Source organism: Pungitius pungitius, chromosome 9, assembly GCF_949316345.1.
Source record: "Pungitius pungitius chromosome 9, fPunPun2.1, whole genome shotgun sequence".
NCBI classification, from domain to species: Eukaryota; Metazoa; Chordata; class Actinopteri; order Perciformes; family Gasterosteidae; genus Pungitius; species Pungitius pungitius.
The window spans coordinates 10,193,593-10,213,520 of NC_084908.1; the positions used below are offsets into that span (position 1 = coordinate 10,193,593).

The 19,928-nt window shown below is 41.3% G+C and overlaps 2 protein-coding genes across 2 annotated transcripts; both read right to left on the minus strand.

The window, feature by feature from the left end:
* Positions 1-2,558: 2,558 nt before the first annotated feature.
* Positions 2,559-6,248, minus strand: rps15a (ribosomal protein S15a). The gene is made up of 5 exons (XM_037471651.2): positions 6,145-6,248; positions 5,108-5,245; positions 4,790-4,869; positions 4,466-4,551; positions 2,559-2,687 (listed from the first exon to the last, which is right to left on the minus strand). Exons 2-5 carry the CDS (start codon positions 5,238-5,240, stop codon positions 2,594-2,596), a joined length of 393 nt encoding a protein of 130 aa, XP_037327548.1. The 5' UTR covers positions 5,241-5,245; positions 6,145-6,248; the 3' UTR covers positions 2,559-2,593.
* Positions 6,249-6,818: 570 nt separating this feature from the next.
* Positions 6,819-13,352, minus strand: notum2 (notum pectinacetylesterase 2). Its single transcript, XM_062564540.1, has 13 exons — positions 13,228-13,352; positions 12,839-13,048; positions 12,139-12,265; positions 11,915-11,967; positions 11,330-11,425; positions 11,129-11,189; positions 10,491-10,603; positions 10,304-10,406; positions 9,840-10,028; positions 9,555-9,655; positions 8,913-9,060; positions 8,766-8,813; positions 6,819-8,369 (listed from the first exon to the last, which is right to left on the minus strand). The coding sequence occupies exons 2-13, from the start codon at positions 13,044-13,046 to the stop codon at positions 8,066-8,068; spliced, it is 1,551 nt and encodes a 516-aa protein (XP_062420524.1). The 5' UTR covers positions 13,047-13,048; positions 13,228-13,352; the 3' UTR covers positions 6,819-8,065.
* Positions 13,353-19,928: the final 6,576 nt, after the last annotated feature.

Here is a 19,928-nt window from a genome sequence, read left to right on the forward strand (position 1 = left end):
TCGAAGCAAGCCAAACGACACACTTTTTCTTTGCGTATTAATGTATTCCATTTGTTTTTTGAGAGCGGTGCGTCTCCTCCTCCTCCTCAGCGCTGCTCCAACCCCCTCGGGGAGATCTCGGGGATCCAGCTGACATATGGTGCGGACTGGAGGAAGGTGTTGGAGGCTGTGCATCCCGGGTCCCCAGATGCGTGTATGGCTGCACTTGCAGGAAGGCCTTTCAGAATGAGTTCGTCCTGACCTCAAGCCGTCCTCCTCAAGCCATTTTCAGTTTGAGAGTGCCTCGGGAGTTTGGTCCCTGTACTAGAGGTGCTCTTAGTGCTTCTTAAGGCTGCAGCCCATCAGCTAAAACGGGTCTGAAGGGTCCTCAACCTGCAAAGTCTAAGCCTAATTTGGGCAGCCAATCAGTAAAAATAGACCTGTGACTCCTTTGCAGAGAGCTTTCGTTATCAAAGCGAGCTGCATTCCGCTGCAGCTTGATGAGTGTTTCAGCCGTAAACAACCATGTGGCTGTTACAATTTATAGAAAAAATGGCAACAGAGAGAAAGGTGAACTAATTACACTCTGGTCTCAGGCTTAAGGGAGATGGTGTTCATTGAACTCAGCTCAAAAACACAAATATCACAAATAAATTAATGATTTAGTAGTGGCAACAATACAAGTGTGCTGGAATACTTATGGGATGGTCACAGTAACACTTTTTAGGACTATTTGGATTATTTTGATTGTGCTGAATAAATTCCAAAGAAATACTAAAAATTCCTATTTTTAAAGTTTTTCATAATTTATGGAACTTACATTCCTGTTTGATATTTCAACGTTTTTTCATTTCATACGTACGTTGTAAGATGAGCGGACACACTGATCTGGATAAGCTGCAATACATTAAATATTACACTGTATTCCTTTGAAAGGGTATATAAATGTCACTATCCAAAGTTCAACACAAATGTGTTCTTAAAAGCATCTTTTCACAAATCTCTCCCCAGGGGAGCATCGTTCCCCTGGAGTCTGCCAGAAGTGCTTGTTTTTTTTTACAAGAAAGTGAAGAAAAAGACAGCGTAAATGGGAGTGATGGGGTGTTAGAGGCTTTCAAGGTCGCAGACCGACTTCAAGCTTAGAGCCGCTGACCAAACCAGTCAATAAGTTGCTCCGTGGGAGTTTTGGCTCTGCTTCGTTTGGTCTGAGCTCTTTGATACTTTGACAGAATCCCCCCACTTAAGAAAACTATCAAAGTGCTATCCAAGTGTTTACATGCTGTCTGATCAAGGGGTTTATTTGTTGCTGCCAAGACAGCTGACCCCAGGAGTATCAAAATGTCTGGAACAGAGCATGAGTGCCGTACTCCTCCAGCCCCTCTGATGTCTCGCAGCGTCGAGTCCTGGCTCGTGTCCCCGATTTCCCAAAACAGCAGCCCGGGTTTGTTTTTTTTTTTTTTTTACAAGGCAGCGCTTGAGTGCCGCAAAGCCATGAGGGAGGCAGGCAGGCAGCGTGTGTGAGGCTCTTAGTTGGAGAGAGATGTTGCATTAGCAGGCTGCAGGCTCTTCAGAGTCAAACGTGAGATCAGCAGCGAGACACCAAACGATGAGACTAAATACACAGAGGACCCTGGAAAAAGGTCACTGTGACGATTGGATGGCCGGGTGACGAGCCGGGCCTCCTTACAGGCTGGCGGTTGTAAAGCTGATGTGGCTTAATGGTTGCAGGGGGCCACGGTGATGGATGTCCTCAGTAGAGCTTGCTCTGCACTCCAGTCAAGTCAATAAAAAATTTAAAAAACTTTTTGACCACTTGCAGAAGTTTGTGGTCTCAATAGACATAAGCAGGCTGGTCTTGCAGCGGGTTGACTGAAATGTTTGATTCCTTTCTCAGTTTGATGCACAGCCGCAGCACAGGATGAGTTTTTACTGCTTTTTGAACCTTTCATTACACGAGGAGCTGTGACCACACATTCAAACATCCAGTCAGTCTTAAAGTATATGCTACTTGATCTAGGTGAAACCATTTTTTTTTCTCTTAGCCAGGAGTCAAACTAAATTATAGAATAAATCTATACAAACCAACAAGTGACTGACAGCCCTGTTAGCCAATCCGAATCGGCAGTGCTGCCCTGTTAGAATAGCCAGCTGTTTTATGCTCCCTTTCTAACCTATTCCCCCCCCCAGTCACATCACAGTAGTAGTAGTAGTAGAGAATATGAAAGAGGTGCTTCTTTGGCAACGTGGAAATACCAGGTAGAATGGTTTTGAATATTGAATGATGAACTGTTTGCCTTCTTGGGCTCTTACCTCGCAAAGTAACATTACAGCAAGAAATGTGTAGTGGGATGACTACGGGGTGCTTAGTACATATAAAAACTGCTTACATAGAATTAGCCCAGATTCATCATTTAAAATGGAAATGAAACATCAACTAACTTCATTAAGCCAGTTCTTTGCTGATCCTTTCCCAGGCCTCCAATTAGAAGGCGCTCATGTGTTCTAGGGGGATTTTTGTCTCATCCAAATTAGTTTGAAAGCCACTTCTTATGAAATAAGTTACAGCAGACTTCAAGTGATAACCTGTCATTTTTTATTTTTAGTTCTTTACATTTTAGAAAAAGAATCCAAGGATTTTGCCTCCTGTGTGTTTCCGTCTGGCCTCTTCGTGGTCCATGATGCCAGCTGAGGTGGTCAGCACAATGTATCTGTGGAAACAAGTCAGAAGGTCACCAATCGAGATACAGCACCTTTCAAAGATCACTATTGCAGTTTGCATTAAGAACCCAGTAGTAACAAACATGGATCTGAAAATAAAGGAGCCAGATAAATGGGCCTCCCAAACATTTTCTTACACTAGAAATACTTTAAAGCCACAGTATACCTTCACAATCAGCAATTGAAAATCTTTACAAATAATTAGCTTTTTTAGGTTTACCCAAGCAGCAACAACTACGAAAACTTACTCTACGACCCTTTATTTTTTTGATTGTATAGGAGAAGACAGGGACTGGTAGGATCAGTATTCGATCGGGTTCATACTGGCTGTATACTTCTCAAAATTGAACAGCCTTGAGTGCTTCTCAGACTGCAAAACCCCCTCTTCTACAGAAGACGATATGCATCATGAAAACCATGACTGCCTCGATTAACCATCTACACGAGAAAACCTTCCACTTTAAACAAATACCAGCTAGTGATGATCATGCTTTTAGTCCCACACTAACATAAAAGCTTCTGCAGCCTAATGGTAACCGGTCATCTAAAGTAGTGATCAGATTCAGACCCGAATAATATCTATTTTTATTTGCTTGAATTTTAGCAGCCTCAGCATCACAACAACACAGCGAGCCTTTTACAGATACTGAACAAAATGCAATGCTTCAGAGAAATTATTCCCATCAGTTATGTCTACATGAACTCTTTCACTGATCAAAATAATGTAGTACTGAACCAAACTACTTTACCGGTTTTCTACAGGGGTAAACTCTAAAAAACAGTGATTAAAGCACTGATGGGTCCATTATTCAGGGTTCCCTTGCACAGAGAATTAAGTGGTGAGACCATTATTTCCCCTTCTCAATCAATTTTGGGTTTCCATCTGTAACGGCAATTGCCACATTGGTTGTTCTAAAAGAGCCAAAGACTAAGTATTGAGTGTCCCATGTTTTTGTGGACCACAGCAGTGAGGCCAGGACAATGTTCTCATTGCACCAGCACTATAATAGCAAAACAAAGCCAATGGGTAACAGAACCCATCCACTTGATGTTTTAACATAATTGCATAAGACATTCAGCGCTTGTGAAAGCTGCTCCAGATGTCCTTTATCTTCACACCAGTAGGCAATTTCAAAATAAGTATTCACATTTTCGTCTAAATACAAATATCAAAAAGTTTTCCCCACACGCATCTGAAACTATTTTCCTACCCGCTGCAATATCTGCACGACAATGATGCCAATGCTTTTCCCACAGATTATAAATAAATATCTGTAACGTTAGTGTATTAATGTTACTCATAGTAACTTGGATACAATCTGCCTACTCCCAGTTAGAAGAACCTGCACGATTTTAAAGGAGTGCAAACACTATACAAACTAGAAGAGAAATGCAGCGGTGGACGAGCAACCACCCTGTCCTTCTAGGATAGTTACTGCTTTTGTGAATGCTTGAAAGACTAATTGCATTAGTTATCCCAGTATACAAATGGTCATGTTAGTTTATCATACAGCAAATTGAGTTTGTGAGCACATGAATACCACCTTTTAGAATATAGAAAATAAAAATGGAAGCCCAAAGGACCACCAAATGAAAGCAAACATCCCAGAAGGCAAGCAGAGCATGTTATGAACTGATTAAAGCCAATCTCACTCTTTAAGGTCCAGCATTTCCCCACTGATACCATTCAGGCTGGATGTGTTTGGTTTATACAATTTGCCTGCATCATATAGTACATATTGAAATACACACGAAATAGGATTCTTACCCAAACTGTCTTGATGGCAACAGGTTGTTCTGCCACTTCTCCAGATCCTTGAGCTGGAGATCAAAACGTGGGCTAATCACTCCACACTGAAAGACAAAAACACGCTTGTTAACACTTCGCATCCACGAGGGACTGCAAATACTGTATGTAAAATAAAAAAAGGTCTATTGCCGCATGCATTTTGTTTGGCAGGGCAGACATAAGAAACCGTTCAATTCTGTATCTTAGGCTAATGCATGAGACTCATGCAAACTGTAAATCCAAACAATGCCGTGAATTGAAAGTCTCAGAAGCTGTAGCATTGAAAAAAGAAAGACATTTTACCTTGTTCAGCCTGCCTGTGAGATTGACAACAATTTTTCCGGCCCTGTGGTCGTCAATGATCTCAAACTCACCAATGTAACCTGGAAATACAAATGACAAATGATTAGCATCAAGATCTGAGCCATTAGTATATTTTAGATCTCATTGAGACACCCAATACCATTCTTTAAAAAAACGTTCTAAATGTTGGCCATTCATTCAACAACTTTACACTCGTGGCTTGCATTGTTCATATGATGAAAAGAAAGTGGGTCTCTTTCAACATGACACATTTACAGCTTTAGACCAAACACACTTCACTCAAACCAGATCACTCACCGTGCTTCATCATGACGGTTAGGAAGCGCACTATAACCTTGGAGCAGGGCCTGAGGAGGACCTGGCGTTTTCCACGCTTCTCAGCATTGTTGATGCATTTAAGGGCATCCGCGAGCACGTTCATGCGCACCATGATGCCTGCAGACACAAGAGAACCACGGTGAGATTAGACAGATGTGTGTGAGAGACAGAACTAACTGAAACGCAGCTATGCTACACAGCATCACGACCCACAGTGGGGATATTTTTCAGCGCCCTCAAACCCCTTCACTACATTTAATGTTATACTGACTACGGAGATAATACATAACCCTTGATTTAACGTACAACTTGAAGTATTGGCTTAGAGAAGGAGCATCGCACCACGGACAACACGAACGAAACACTATCGAGGGTCTGGGAACCACATTCTCTACCAATAAATTAGTGTACAAGGACGGCACCGGATGTGAAATTTGACACAAGTCAACTATCGTTTCACACAAACACACAAAGCGAATAACAGCATACTGGTGTTCTACGTTCTTCCGTAACAGCCGGATTTTGCGCGCAGCGGCACAAACTCCAGGTTTGCTTGAAAATCCCTGAATGAGAACTACCACAAAGCATGTCTTCACGAGCACAGATATGCTAACATTACTTAGCCTATCCGACTATCGCTACTTCACATTGACATTATAGGGAAGCATCCCCCACCCCCCAACACTAAAATACTATGTCGAGCAAGGACATAGTGAGTTATACTCGCAAATCAAAGGAAAGCGTAATTGTCTTATTCTTAAAAGATACTCCTGTGATTTCGTAGCTAACCGTTTCAGGCGCCTACAACGCACCTTTACCCAGGGCCGAACAGAGAACAGCTCGGTGAAATGAAAAGTCCAGCTGTGTTTGACTCGTCTCACCAATCGATGCGATAATCGTCTCAAATCATTAATATGCACTTTTAGTTCAAGATGAACAACTAAGCGGTACTTAAAACATTCAGATGCTTGAGATACTTAGAAGATTGACAGTGGCAGAGAAAAAAGGCTTCTTACCGGTTCTGCAATATGGCGGAAAGAGGAAGTGGAGTTCCACAGCAATGCATTATGGGAAGAAATCAAAGACCTCTTCACGTCAAGATAAACCACACCAGGAAATTACTGTCTTCAGTTTTTTGATTAAAAAACGCACAGCACAAACGCTGTGGCAACATAAAACGATACAGAGAGTATTTGTACATTTACGTGTTCCGTTAATATTGGATAAAAAAGGCCTTACAACACAAAATAAAATGTTGCAACCCCGTTTGACTGAAAATTACGATCAGGACCTTTAGTTAATATGGGTCAAATGAAAAGCAGCGCCTCCCAGTAGTAAATATGTGAAATTGCATACATACGTTTGTATCCATTATGCGTTTAGCTAGTGCAATATGTGAATGTATTTTCCTATTTATAAAAATGATAAAACAGTTTGTTTCTTTCAAATGGTCCATTGACACAAGCAAAACAAATGTTTTGCTTCTTTTCCTGTTAAAGATATATCAACCATTGTTTTTATCATTAGATTGTTACTATCTGTACCATGCAGCTGGTGTTGCAAAACAAAATGTCTTCTTTTATTCAAGTTATTTTTTAACAAACAAAACAAGTTCATTTTTAGATGTATATGTTCATCAGACATTTCCCTGTTCCACTGATACATGGTATTGCTCCAAAAACTGGCCGCCTATTCCTGTCTAAATGAAAAATAGCCAGATGGCAGAAACAAAGGACACACCATATGCATCTTCTCATTTCATTTTTTTTACATATAGATTATTATTGTGTTACAACAGAACACGATGAACCGGAAACAAGTCCATGTTGTCAGAGCCAATTCAAACCTTTATATTATTTTTCAACCTGAGCAACAAATCAGTCTTATGCTTGTTAACAGCATGTACAATTATTGTCACATTATCATTATTTTTTACAATACCTAGATTAAAAAAAACATAAATGTACAGTAAAATGTGAGACTTCCTTTCAAAACATGCACAACATTGGAAAGGAAGCATGAATTGTAAATACAAATTAACGATGGCAATACATCTGTATTTTGTCCATGCATGTCACTAGATGATCCTTGCAACTGCGGTAAATAACCCCAGCTTTTATTGTTTTTAAAGAAAATGTATAAATTGAATGCAAACATCACATGGTAAATAGTTGAAATCCTGCCTGCATATACAGAAGAACATCATGCACATTCCCCATCAGGAGCTAAAGACTAAAACTCAGATATGACAATCCGTGTCTTTGGAATTGTGTGTGTTCAAATAAATGATTGGGTCACTGTTAATCCAAATCAGAATATCCAAAAGTTGGCACATCAAAAGTAACTGCTATTGTATGAGTGTTTGGTAAAGTCCTTAACGGTATATACATTTTTCTTTAAAGCTTATCAAAATGATAGCCTACATATGTACAGTTCCGGTCAAAGGTCTCTATACACTTTCTCATTAAAATGAATAATAAAATGTGTCCAAACCTTTGACTGGTACTGTATTTTGCGTGCAAATGTTTTCTGAGTCTTGTCAAAGCAGCATGTGCCAACATTTGGATGGAACATCTGCTCATCTAAATCTAAATTATTCAACTCTGTTGCTATGCAATAAAGTTTGATTTCCTGTATAGTGTGTAAATGTGTGACCATCTGCTGAAACTCAAAGCTGTTTAACCAGTACAACTGAAATGCCTCTCATTTAGACCCAAAGCTCTTTTCTGCAGTGTCCAGTAGAGGGGCCGCTAAACCACTGAAACTCACTGACATACCCACCAGTCAAGTCACAAATTTAACAGACACATGAAGCATAATGGACGGCTGAGCAGCACAAGACCACGTAACCGGATTTCTGTACTATTTCTATGGTTACATTATTACATTATTTATTCTTTGAGCCTTTGCGTGGCTCAAGCTTCTATCCACTGACATTTAGCCACCATTGGTGACCATTCTTGCCAGAGAAACTGCATCTTCCTGGGGATCCAGGCCCAGCTTCTGGAGGTCAAGGCCCATGGCGACTAGCATCTGGATTAAAGTGAGCTCCTGCTGGGTGGCCTGGTCCACCAAGGCTGGGCAGGTGGGGTTGCACTGGGGCCACTGGCAGGTGTCCACCAGGTGGAAAGGACAGCCTTTCGCAGGGGTTTTGTTGTTGCGTGTAGCCTCTAGACTCCTGTCCCAGCAGTGCAGGGCCCGTGGCAGAGAGGTACCTTTTACCTGGAAACTCAACCAGTTGCTGGTAGAGCAACAAGAAAGGTAGAGAAAAAAAAAAAAGTGAAGGAGAAAGCATAGTAAGGACAAGGAAAGTGTCTTCAGTGATGTCATGGACCAATCGTAAGATGGCACTTCATTATTTTACTGCAGCAAGTGTTACTGAGAAATGACCTTCAATTATTGGACATTCATCTTCTCCCATAAAGAATAGTTAAATACTGTCTGTGAACCGAGCACTGACCCACCAGTGTCTATGTATGCGGCTACACAGGGTTTAAGGAAAGTGTGCAATGGCATTTGGTAAAGTAAAGAATGCAATGAGCAAACAAAAAAAGCTAAATGAGCTCACTGCGTAAACATGAGGGGTGTAAGGCATGAAATTGCATTACCACCAAAGGAGTCATATATCCACTCTTACCTTCTGGTAATCACTGTGTGGGAGAGGCAGGACGGAGCAAACACTCCTCTGAAAAACACAAACAAGAATACAGCCGTCTCTTTAAACACGCTGGTGTTTGGATTTATTAATATCAGTCTTCTTCCAGACAGGCTTTTGGGGTCTTACGTGACATCTCTCAGTGAGATCTTGAGCTCTCGGCCCAGGTTCTGAATGTACTGCCACTGCTCCTCGGACAGACTATGTCCTCCCATGTAGATGTTCTCCACTCTCAGCTGCTCCTCATCAAACAGCCACTGCACAACAAACAGAGGGGCTACGGGGAAACCAAAATGCTTAGTTTTAACCTGATCTATTCATACATTTATATCAACAATGGCTTAGATGACATGTGTGCAATGGGACACACATAGTGATAAATCTAGAGGCAGAGCATTGTCACCTGACTGCAGTCGGCTCATTGTTTCAGTTTTAATACCAGCAAATTTATATTTTGGTTCAATTTTAAGGCAACAAATGATTAAACAAAACAGATGCAAACAACACATCATCAATGTTTCCAGATTAAATAAGCAGTTGAAAAGAAAAAGGATGCCTTGAATGATTCTTATTCCTGTTTACCAGGCTATTTCTGTTTCTGACCAAGGGCAGCTGCGACTTGGATGCGTGACGCAAATATGTGACGGCATGTGTATTGGTCCGCAAGCAGCAACACCGCAGGCCAAGACTTCGACCCGTTATAAACAGGCATGTTTTCGAGGGGCAATGCACTACTGATGATAAACTTAAGCGGCCCCAGCCAGCACTCACAGGTCAAGGTAGAGTACAGTTTGTGGCCAAAGAAGCACTGCCACTCCTCTCCTCTTTTATGGAGCTTCCTGCATCTTTCAGGTACAACCCCATTCCACAACCTGAGGAAACAACACACACCTTCAATACACACTAATCTATAGCTCAGTTGCTTCGGCAATAAAACACAACAGCACTGTTATATTTATTACGACAAAGGACAGATCATTTCTGTATCTAGCCTATGAATGTGTTTCCTTTACATGCTACATATATATAGGCTGACTGAAGAATGTATGGCTTTACCTGAGTCCTATCTTGATAGCATCTTCAGGTGAGCAGGAAATAGTCTCGGGACAATTAGGTGATCTCTGCTGTTTACTCTCCAGAAACCAGCCGGAATCCACGAGTCCTCTGACCTGAGCCTCTGCACCGAGCTGCTCCAGCTGACTTGCCACCCTCTCGATGTTCAGCAAAACACCTGTTCCCCCAGCACTGATAGAGAGACATTTTTGTTCAAGGTATCATGACGACAGGGCATGCCAGCTATTCCCATTCGCAGTGTAGATCTTGTTTTCGGTCTTGGCGGAGTCAAAACAACCATGCTGCTAACCTTGGAGAAATCTGCCCCATTACCAGGCAAGGCCCTTTAATAGACATTACGTCTTTATTGTTGACAAGAGGATACACCCAAAATAGAGCTTCCCTTGTTTAATGTTGGGCATGGAGATGGTGGTGAGCATCAAAGCGCAAGCGTGAACCAAACTCACCTCGTGCCAGACAGCATGACAACCTTGGCCTGCTTGATTCCTTTGGGAATGAGGTCTTTGATGACCTCACGGATAATCAGGGATCCCATGAAGGTGTACTCAGCTGACAACAAATATACACATCAAATGACTGCATGAATAGGATACTACTCAGGGGAAAACACGTTAAGGATCTGAAGAAACTTACTCGCATTTGTATTTGGATCCCTCTCTTTTTCCCTGCCCTGCCGTGGCCTTGGAGGAGGTGTTAGGGCTACACCCGTACCACTCCACACATCACTGGAGCAGTACGGAATGAATCTGCAGATAAGGACACAAACGTATTTTGGCAAACAAGATAACCGTAATTAGCTATTGGTCCTACTAATTGGTCATTGTGTTTTAAAATGTCTTTAAAAGGTAGTCTTTAATGTTCATAAAATCGATCCAGTAACCAACTAGGACTCATACCCTCGATGTCAAACCTATTTAGAGTTCCCTCTGTTCCCCTGAATTCTGTCGAGCGCTTAAACATGTTTAATCTCGCTGTTTTGGCTCCTGCTCACCATAATCACCAACCTCTTCCTGAAACAGCGGGCAGTTTCTCATTATTTAAAAAAGTCTTACTAAAAACTAATAACCTGCACTACCTGCCCAATGCCAAGGGGCCAAAAAAACAATTAATATAGTACAGCCACAATAGGCACAAAAAATTAGATCATGTCTTAAATGGAAACATACATTTGGATGGGAAGATTTCTCTTTGTCATTGACAAATGATTAATGTCTGCATGTGACTTCTAGTAGCCAGAATACCACAAGCAGTGAGTATATGCAAGTACTTACACAATGTTTGCATTATGCCAGTGTGGGTTTTCCTGTGCTTGAGAAGACAAAATTCCAGTTCCTGTAAATCAGCAGCAATCAGAGATCACACAGATATCCATATGTCTCACAAAAGGTTACGTAAAATAGGAAACAGTATAACATGCATTTTAAAGAGTGTGACATGCATTTTAAAACAATGCCAACTGCCAACTGACCTACCTATTTTAGTTTGTGGCCACCCCGATGAGCTCATTAGTCTGGGTATATTTTGGTACCTGGAATCACAGGTATCTTTGCTGTGGCAGCACCAGCCCCCTAAAAATAATTGAAACTAATATTAGACATTCACATCAGGCACAGCGATAGGAATGCACCTGTAGCCTTGCCTGCTAACAAGAATTTTTGCTCATGGTTGGGCAAAAAAGATGAATGATTCTTTTAATTTGAAAACCGCCAACACCTTGTTTGTAGATTAAGGTTCAACTTGTGCATAGGGGTTTGACGTACAAGGAGGGAGATAATATGACTTGATTATATTTACATAAACAAAGGAATTGCCCTATACAATTAATAACAGTACAGTAATAAAACATATAACTCATTATAGTAAGATAAAGATGCACACCTCTCATACATTTCCCACATTCAAAGTCTATCAAAGTGACAGGCAGTAACCAAAAAAGGAGGATAACGTAAGATGAGTTCACAAGATGACATCCACATCCAAATTCCAATGGGGGCGTCACGCCAAAACAGGCTGACCTTTGGGGACCAATTTAACCAGTTGGCTTTTTAAAAACTCACCTTCCAAAAATAACAGCCATCGGCGGCTTCCTCTGAACTCCTTTAGGTAAAACCTGCAGACCCACAAATAAACAAGAACGAGGAAATGGAGATGGAGATAATGCAACCATGTTTGGAAACGCTGATGTTCAATGTATCGCTGTAATAACTGCAAAGTGACAGCAAATGGAGAGAATCTCCTAATTTCGTTTTGACAAAAAAAGAAATAATCCAGAACGTTTTACCCAGCCGTTGTTCCATCATTACATGTAACTTGATTATTTTTGAGGAAGTGCAGCCTCATATCATCTGTCTGTTGTCCAGCTGCTCGAGCTCCTGCAGCAGCCTCCCGCCCTGCTTCAGATGTGCCTCCTGTGTTTCTAGAGCTACCAGAGCTTCCAGTAGCTTTTGTGCTTCCAGAGCTCCCAGTAGCTCTAGTGCTTCCAGAGCTTTCAGAGCTTCCAGTAGCTTTTGTGCTTCCAGAGCTTCCACTAGCTCTAGTGCTTCCAGAGCTTTCAGAGTTTCCGGTAGCTCTAGTACTTCCAGAACTTCCAGTAGCTTTTGTGCTTCCAGAGCTTCCAGTAGCTCTAGTGCTTCCAGAGCTTTCAGAGCTTCCGGTAGCTCTTGTGCTTCCAGAGCTTTCAGAGCTTCCAGTAGCTCTTGTGCTTCCAGAGCTTCCGGTAGCTCTAGTGCTTCCAGAGCTTTCAGAGCTTCCAGTCGCTCTTGTGCTTCCAGAGCTTCCGGTAGCTCTAGTGCTTCCAGAGCTTTCAGAGCTTCCAGTCGCTCTTGTCCTTCCAGAGCTCCCGGAGCCTCCAGAGCTTCCAATACCTCTACTGCTTCCAGAGCCCCCAGTGCTTCCAGTACCTCTAGTGCTTCCAGTGCTCCCAGAGCTCCCAGAGCTTCCATTACCTCTACTGCTTACAGAGCTCCCAGTGCTTCCAGAGCTCCCAGAGCTCCCAGAGCTACCGGTGCTCCTGGTGCTTCCCACTGCTCCCGAAGTCAGACCACCCACCGAGGGAGACTGGTCAACATCACCTCCTTGGTTCTCACCAGATTTCTTGCTGGACTTACCACTAGCTTTAGCGTTACGATTGTTCTGACACCAGATTCCACCGAGCAAAAGCAAGAAAGCTACCTTGCCCAGTAACTTCATATCTGAAGCAACAAAAGAACATATACACACAGTGCATAATTACCCATTCACAAACTGGCTTCATACATGTACAATAAAAACATGAATCCTTTTTGGACCAGATCTTTTGTTCCTCTTATCTAGTCATCCATAGATTATCTACCTTAATTTCCAACACTTTTCAAACAGGGAATTTACTTACTTCTCTATGAAGAATCCGCTTTGACCCCAGATGTCAGGCAGACAACTGGTGCTCACAACGTGAGAAGTTCAGAGCGCAGTGACCACGTGTGAGATGTGGATGCCAGTCATGAGGAGAGATGAAGCTTAGACCAGGTTTTGATGAAGGCTGAAAATCAGCTGTAAGCTTTATAGTCCCATCATATGGATCAGATTTCCTCCCATTTTCACTTGCAGCTCGAGCCAGACCCTGACATGAACTGTTGACGACACACCGCGAGGGGAGGTGCTGAGGAGAAACGATAACACACGCGTCTCCCAACACATTTCAGGTCTGTGCACACGCCCACCACTTAGCTCTCTCCCATCTGACCATTGCTCAAGAATGAGCTCTTCTTTCCATCGTCCATCTCTGATTACCAGTGTTTTGATTTAAACATCTACATGGTCAGCATAACTACAAAGCCCTCTTTGGAGGTATGTGACCCAGAGGTCATTGGAGTACACACTTCAAACACTTTCCGACATGGCAATGAAGAGCACCGTAACGGCTCCCAAGTAGTCACCAATTGAGAAGACACTCTCAAGACTCAGATGGTGGACACTAGTTGGCTGTGGCAAGGAGCCCAAAATGTCTTTTAAGAGGTGATGTAGTTTCTCATTTTTTGATCCAGGGACACAGGGTTTTTGGGCCCCGTAGGCAGTTTCACGCTTTGCCTGGTTGTTAATCCAGCTTCATGCCACTGGGATGGCTGAAGGGTGACGTACCACTGATCGTTGAAGGTTCATGGGGCCAAGGGCACTAAAGATCTCAACGATGAAATGCACACCATCCTAAGGTGTCAATCCTGTTAAATAATGATTGCTTGGAAGGCCAGAGGCTGCTACCAGGAGTAACGAGTTAAGCACACAAAAAAAACAGTTGAACCTTCAAATCTCATCTAAGTAAAATATTATAAATTGGTCCATGGAGTAAAGTAAAATGGGAAGCATGAATATCTGTCTTAAAGATTTTCCTTTTCTTCTGGCAAAAGAATATCAATTGTAGGGTATGTCGCCTGCAATAATGGGCTTACCATTTAAAGACTTGTAAACAATGCAGACTTATGGTTTGTCTTGTTGCTTTGGCAGATTTATTTTCATTTTTGTCTAATTTTCAAGCATTCCAAGCTATTTGATCTACTTTCAACTATGGCCAGAAAGAAAACAAGCTGCTAAAAAATATTCCTTTGAGATCGTATGCACCTACGTGCAATAAAAAGGTACCCTAAGGACATAACTATACTGAATTTGATCTACCGAGCTGAACAATTCTTCATTCCTTCAGTCGTCTTGAAGCATGCACACCACCATCTGTCTTCCCAGAAATCAATGCAACAATCTGTTTAACAGATACTGCAAATAGCTGAAAAACGAAAGAAGTTGTTGTAAATCTATCACCATTTTGCTAGAATGTCACGAACAGAGGGATGGCATTGCTGCTATTTGGTTTTTCTTTGATATGGGATTGGACAGAATGATCCGCTTTTCCCAGCAGGCACCAGATCAATGGATCTAAGTGAATTTGTGTGCTGTTCCTCCAGTGACTCATCCAACTTTTCATGTCACTTCTAAACCCTATTGCATTTTAAGCATTTTTATATAACCTATAAGGGGGTCATGAGAAGTGTTGAACTTCAGCCTTGTAGGGTCATCGGCTTGACCCCATGTGCAGCACCAGAGGCCTTCTTTCTACCCTTGTGTTATTATTTTTCACTGCCAACCCCCAAGGTCAGGACACCTAAAGCCAGGGTGGTCCAGGCACTTTGTCTGCTGAGCATGCGTGTCATCACCAACCTGTGGAGCTGAGGGCCCAGTTGCAACATTAGTCATAAAATAAAATCTTCCATACGCTTGTGAACTACACCACGATCATGCCTCGCAGACTCCTCTCTGACATGTTGCATGTAATTTGACAATGAACAACAGCATCCCTCTGAATCTACACTGTCACCAGCAGAGGCGCATGATTAATAAGACATAACAGTGGCATTTTTACAAACCACATGGAAACGAGCCTCAGGCAAGAGAAATGACACCTGGTTGGAGTTACAATCTCAGTTCAATCAGGGAGGATGACAAGCAGATCTTAGCGGGATCAGTGTAAAGTGCTCGGCCACTGCAGGCGGCTAGCAGGTGGGGTGGGCAAAGCTATGCCTTAAACCATGTGTTAAGAGGCCTTGCGTGGTAACCTTGTGCAGACTGCCAATGCATCAGTGTGATAGATGGAGGAGGAGTCGATGGCACAAATACAAGGTGTTGGATTTAGGAGGGTTGGGATGCTGAGATAACAGGCGTAGCATCGGATGGCCGACAAGCAAATACGTTTCGTGTGCTGCGAGAAGCTGCAGCTCACTCTGCTGAACCTCTCACAACAAAACGATGCATTTCTGTTCACCTCATCGGCGTGCCAGAAGCACCTTCACCCGGGCCAAATGTGTTCTACCTCAAGAATAAAACCACAACCCCAAACAGCCAAAGCGGTGTATAGGACAAATTATGGGATTAGGGAACTGAAACCATCTAAAGTTGAATACATATCAAGCAATCAGATCCCTGTCTTTTTCTCAAAAAACGTCTTCCATTATAATGTTCATACTTTTCTCCTGCCGAAGTTGGCCACTGGTTCTGAAGGGAGATGAGGTGGGTGCATACTGTGCTTGAATGATCAGATTGTCCTTGGAAGTTGTGACACAATGGAGCAGCAACGTGGCCTTGGATTCATGCCTGATGAACCACCGGGCCTGTCAGTGCACTGATGGATACCAGCGGAGTGGGTCATGCCATGCTAGGCTTCGACAAGAGGTCTCCGCATAGGTCTTTACACCTGATCAGCAATTCCACTATCGCACAGCACAGCGTGAGAACAGCTGATGAGCGAAGATTCAGCCAAATGTCACCTTGATGTCTGTCTTCTTGTCCAAGTAGTATCGTGGGTTCATTACATATACCTCAGAATCCGCATCCTGAAAAAACAATTGGAGAAAATCGGAAATCAGCTTTCCATTATAGCTATGATGCTGTGATTTCGCAAGGAATATAAAGTCGTGCACTACTACAAAATATACAATATACTACTAAAGTAATACAACACCAGCATGGCAACAGGACAAGCAGCTCTTTGAGGTTGATAAATAACTGTTTACAATTTGAATCTTAGTTTAGTGTGCTAGTAGTGGTGCAATGGATAACAAAAGCTCAGGGTCAGATCATATCAGGGATCAGAGTCACAAATTTGATCAACACAAAAGAAAAAAAGAGAGCTAATATTTAGAGATCTCTGATTATGTTTGTTTTCAACCAATACTTGTAAAACATTGCTGATCCATATTGTAGTTTCATTGTATAAGCTGGTCTATAGGGGTCGAGATCACCCCTCGGCCACCGTCACCAAAATCCTTTCAGTCATCCTGTCAGTGTAAACCATCAAAAAATTCTTAACATTGTTATGTGTTATTGTGTTATGTCGGCCTACAAAAAAGGACATAAAAGATTGTATTTATGGATTGAAACCAATGTTCTCTTCAAAGTTTCAATGATGTATTATAAACATATATACTACATCTTGACAATACATTTATATTTCTGTGAAACAATCATTTTAACCAAATCTAAATTTTGCAAGATTACACAAGGATAACATTATCATTTATCTGCAACCAATACCCATTTGTATTGCCTGAACATGGTAAAATGTGAAAGTAGAAACAAGGATTGTTTACGTTTTTACATATTACAAATTATCAAATATTTAGTTTGTTTCTCACGTACACCTCATGTCACTCCCCAAGATTCTTTTAACGTACTATACACTTTCCCAAAAATATGTCTGGCATCTAATTGGCAGTGATTTGTAGCAATGATTTATTGCAGAATACATTTGACATTTGATGCATATTAAAAGGTCTGGTTTTGTGCGATGTACTTTTTGCAAGCTTATTTGTTGTGAAGATGTGAAAAAAAACAGCACAAGAATAAATCATTTCTTTTTCAAAAACAATTGGTAGATGGCACAGTGTGGCTGGTTGTAAATCAAACATTCCAGCTGAAGTGAAGTCTGCCCCTTGCATGATGTGTTGTGGAGACATGTGGACATGTGGTTTACAGCTCCTTCAGGCCACACACCCCTTAGTCACCCAAAAGATTTATCCCGGCTAGCAGTCAGAGGCATGTGGACATGCACACATGCATATTTGAGCAGAACCAATTCCAAATGTTCACTTCTGTGTCACAAGGAAGAAACAAACTGGGTAAAACCAGGAGTTTCAATCCATAACAAGGTAATCTAAAGCACACAGTGACATCACACTAAAAGTATTTTTAGGTATGGACATACCAAAGATAGTTACTGTTTACAGAGTTGCCTGTTTGAGTTGGGCTATTTTTCAGCCCATGATGCTGTATTTGAATAGTTGACCTAAATAACCAAGTTAAGTCATAACTATATGAAAAGCACTTCTGAGTCAGTTCGACTTATTGGCCCCTCACTTCTGGCAGGCCCTTGTTAAAGGATCAAGGAAATGCATACTCAAATAGGAATGCACGTGACTTTCACATGAAATTGATGGTGACATGAGAGTTAACTTTACTGCCCGAGGCGGTCCACTGGACTGAGCTCGCCGGGTAAAACATGATAAAATTGTGCCCATGCATAGCCATATCACGTCAGGGTACCCAGGGTTAACAGTCTGTTCATCATAATAAAAAAAGAAAGAAAGAGAATGTGGGCACTGAGTAAGGACAATTATTCTCTGTATTAGGGATTGGGAAATACAAGTTGGTGTAGTATAAAACTTGAATATAAAGATATCTTGAAACAGTTGCTTATTTGCTTTCTTGTTGAGTTAGTTGACGAGATTGATGTCAGCTTCAATGTTCTTATTTATGCAACAAAGCAAAAATGTGTAGCAAAATGTTTAACTATTTTCTTCAAAACTGCAAGAGTCCAAAAATGTAAACCTCGATTAACCCTGATGGTCCAACATTAAGAAAGCAGTTTATGTTAGGGAGGAAACTCTGCAATGGAATGATGCACTCAGTGCACAAATAGATAGGTCATGTTGTCACAGGGAAAGGGAACAAAACTCCTGTGTCACAAAGCCTTCACCGTTTCCCTTTGTGCAGTTTTTTTTAAATTAAAATAAATGTTTGTGGTGTGCACTTTACAAAATATGAAAGAATACCATTCCTATGGCAGTACCACAATATTGTTTTATGGTTATTCCAAAGTAAAACATCATCAATCAATAAATTCCCAGAGGCTAATGCTACAGAGGGAGCTTTTGCTCTGTTAGTTTCCACAAACTGTAGAAAGGCCTGCTTACTGACAGTGTCTGCATACAGCCGAGCCAAGAAGCAATACAATCTGTATCCGAAAGATTTTATGACTTATAAGGATTTGTATTATTTGTGCTATTCAGAATTTACAACCAAAATTTTTCACGGTTAGCGAGACAGTCTGAGTTTAGTTTTATTACCCTTTTTAAAACACTTGTTGCCAATTTCTCAGTCAGTGTTTCAGCAGATTTTTCTTTTTTTCTGAGAAATGAACATAAACTGTTCAAATGAAGTCCTGATGGCCCGTAGACATAAAATGTTGATGTCTGATTAAGTGAAACTACAACTAAAGCAGATATTGCAAAGCACTATATTATCACTAGCACTATATAATGAAAGTTATAGTTTAGATGTTGATGTGCGGTTATCAACAACGGTTTACTGAGTCATCAGTGCCGTGTTTATTTACCAGTAATTTTTTGTCCCCCAAAAAGGTGCTACAGATGGAGCTGTCCCTTTAGTCTGCTATTCAAGCGGTCACACCTCACTATAGCACTATAGCTGACTCTAACTGTCAGCACCTTTCATCCTGACATAATAGAGCGTAAGATCCCACACTTCTGATTTGCACAGCTGCCCACAGACTCATTCTACTTATGCACGGTGACCACTTGTGACTTTAAATGACATTGTTCGCAACACAAGAAGCATCTTGTTTTATTTAGTGACGATCAGAAAAAAAATGTTTATTGCTTAGTGCAATGTGGAAACAATTGTAGCAGAACACCAATATAAGGGCCTCTGTGATTCCAAAAATCGTACCAATATATTGCATATGAAACGTTAACATATTAACATTAACATAAACGTGGGGTAATGGTATTACATGATATGAGAGGGTAGGTTTGCCACTGCACCATCAGGTGGTCCTCATTCAGGTGAAATTATAGATTTCAGGAATGTAAGAAATACGGCACATGAAGCCTTGAGGTCAAGTCTGAAAATACCTCCTCTGACCAGGCAAAATAGATCAGAGCCTGTGATCCTGGTTAGTAAAAGCTCATCATAGTGAAGCACATTAATATACAGATTGCTTATGCTATATAGAAAAGACCTGATCGGCTAAGGTAATAGAATATTTACCCTTAGTATAAATACATTTACTGAGTTGTTTAACAAAATAATGGTTTTGGATACCCAATTAAACTATTGGGCTATCAAATGTAACTCTGGTTTAGCCAAATATGTTGCAGAATATACTTTTGAATTATAACTCCTGTTGGGTTGCAAGTGCATATATATAGTATATATATATAATATATATATATATATATATTAACCATGCGCATGCACGCAGTATATACTTGTGGTGGCTCAACAGCTTGATACATTATGTTGTTATCTTTC

Bases quoted from the DNA above. Each gene is read 5' to 3' on its own strand.
- rps15a (XM_037471651.2), bottom strand. From the start codon at position 5,240: ATGGTGCGCATGAACGTGCTCGCGGATGCCCTTAAATGCATCAACAAT. The intron at 4,870-5,107 runs GTGAGTGATCTG...TTGTATTTCCAG, and splicing joins AACCGTCATGATGAAGCACG to GTTACATTGGTGAGTTTGAG. The intron at 2,688-4,465 runs GTAAGAATCCTA...TTGTTTCCACAG, and splicing joins TTGCCATCAAGACAGTTTGG to ATACATTGTGCTGACCACCT.
- notum2 (XM_062564540.1), bottom strand. From the start codon at position 13,046: ATGAAGTTACTGGGCAAGGTAGCTTTCTTGCTTTTGCTCGGTGGAATC. The intron at 11,426-11,914 runs GTGAGTTTTTAA...AATTATTTTTAG, and splicing joins ATGGCTGTTATTTTTGGAAG to GGGGCTGGTGCTGCCACAGC. The intron at 10,604-11,128 runs GTAAGTACTTGC...CCTTATCTGCAG, and splicing joins TGGCATAATGCAAACATTGT to ATTCATTCCGTACTGCTCCA.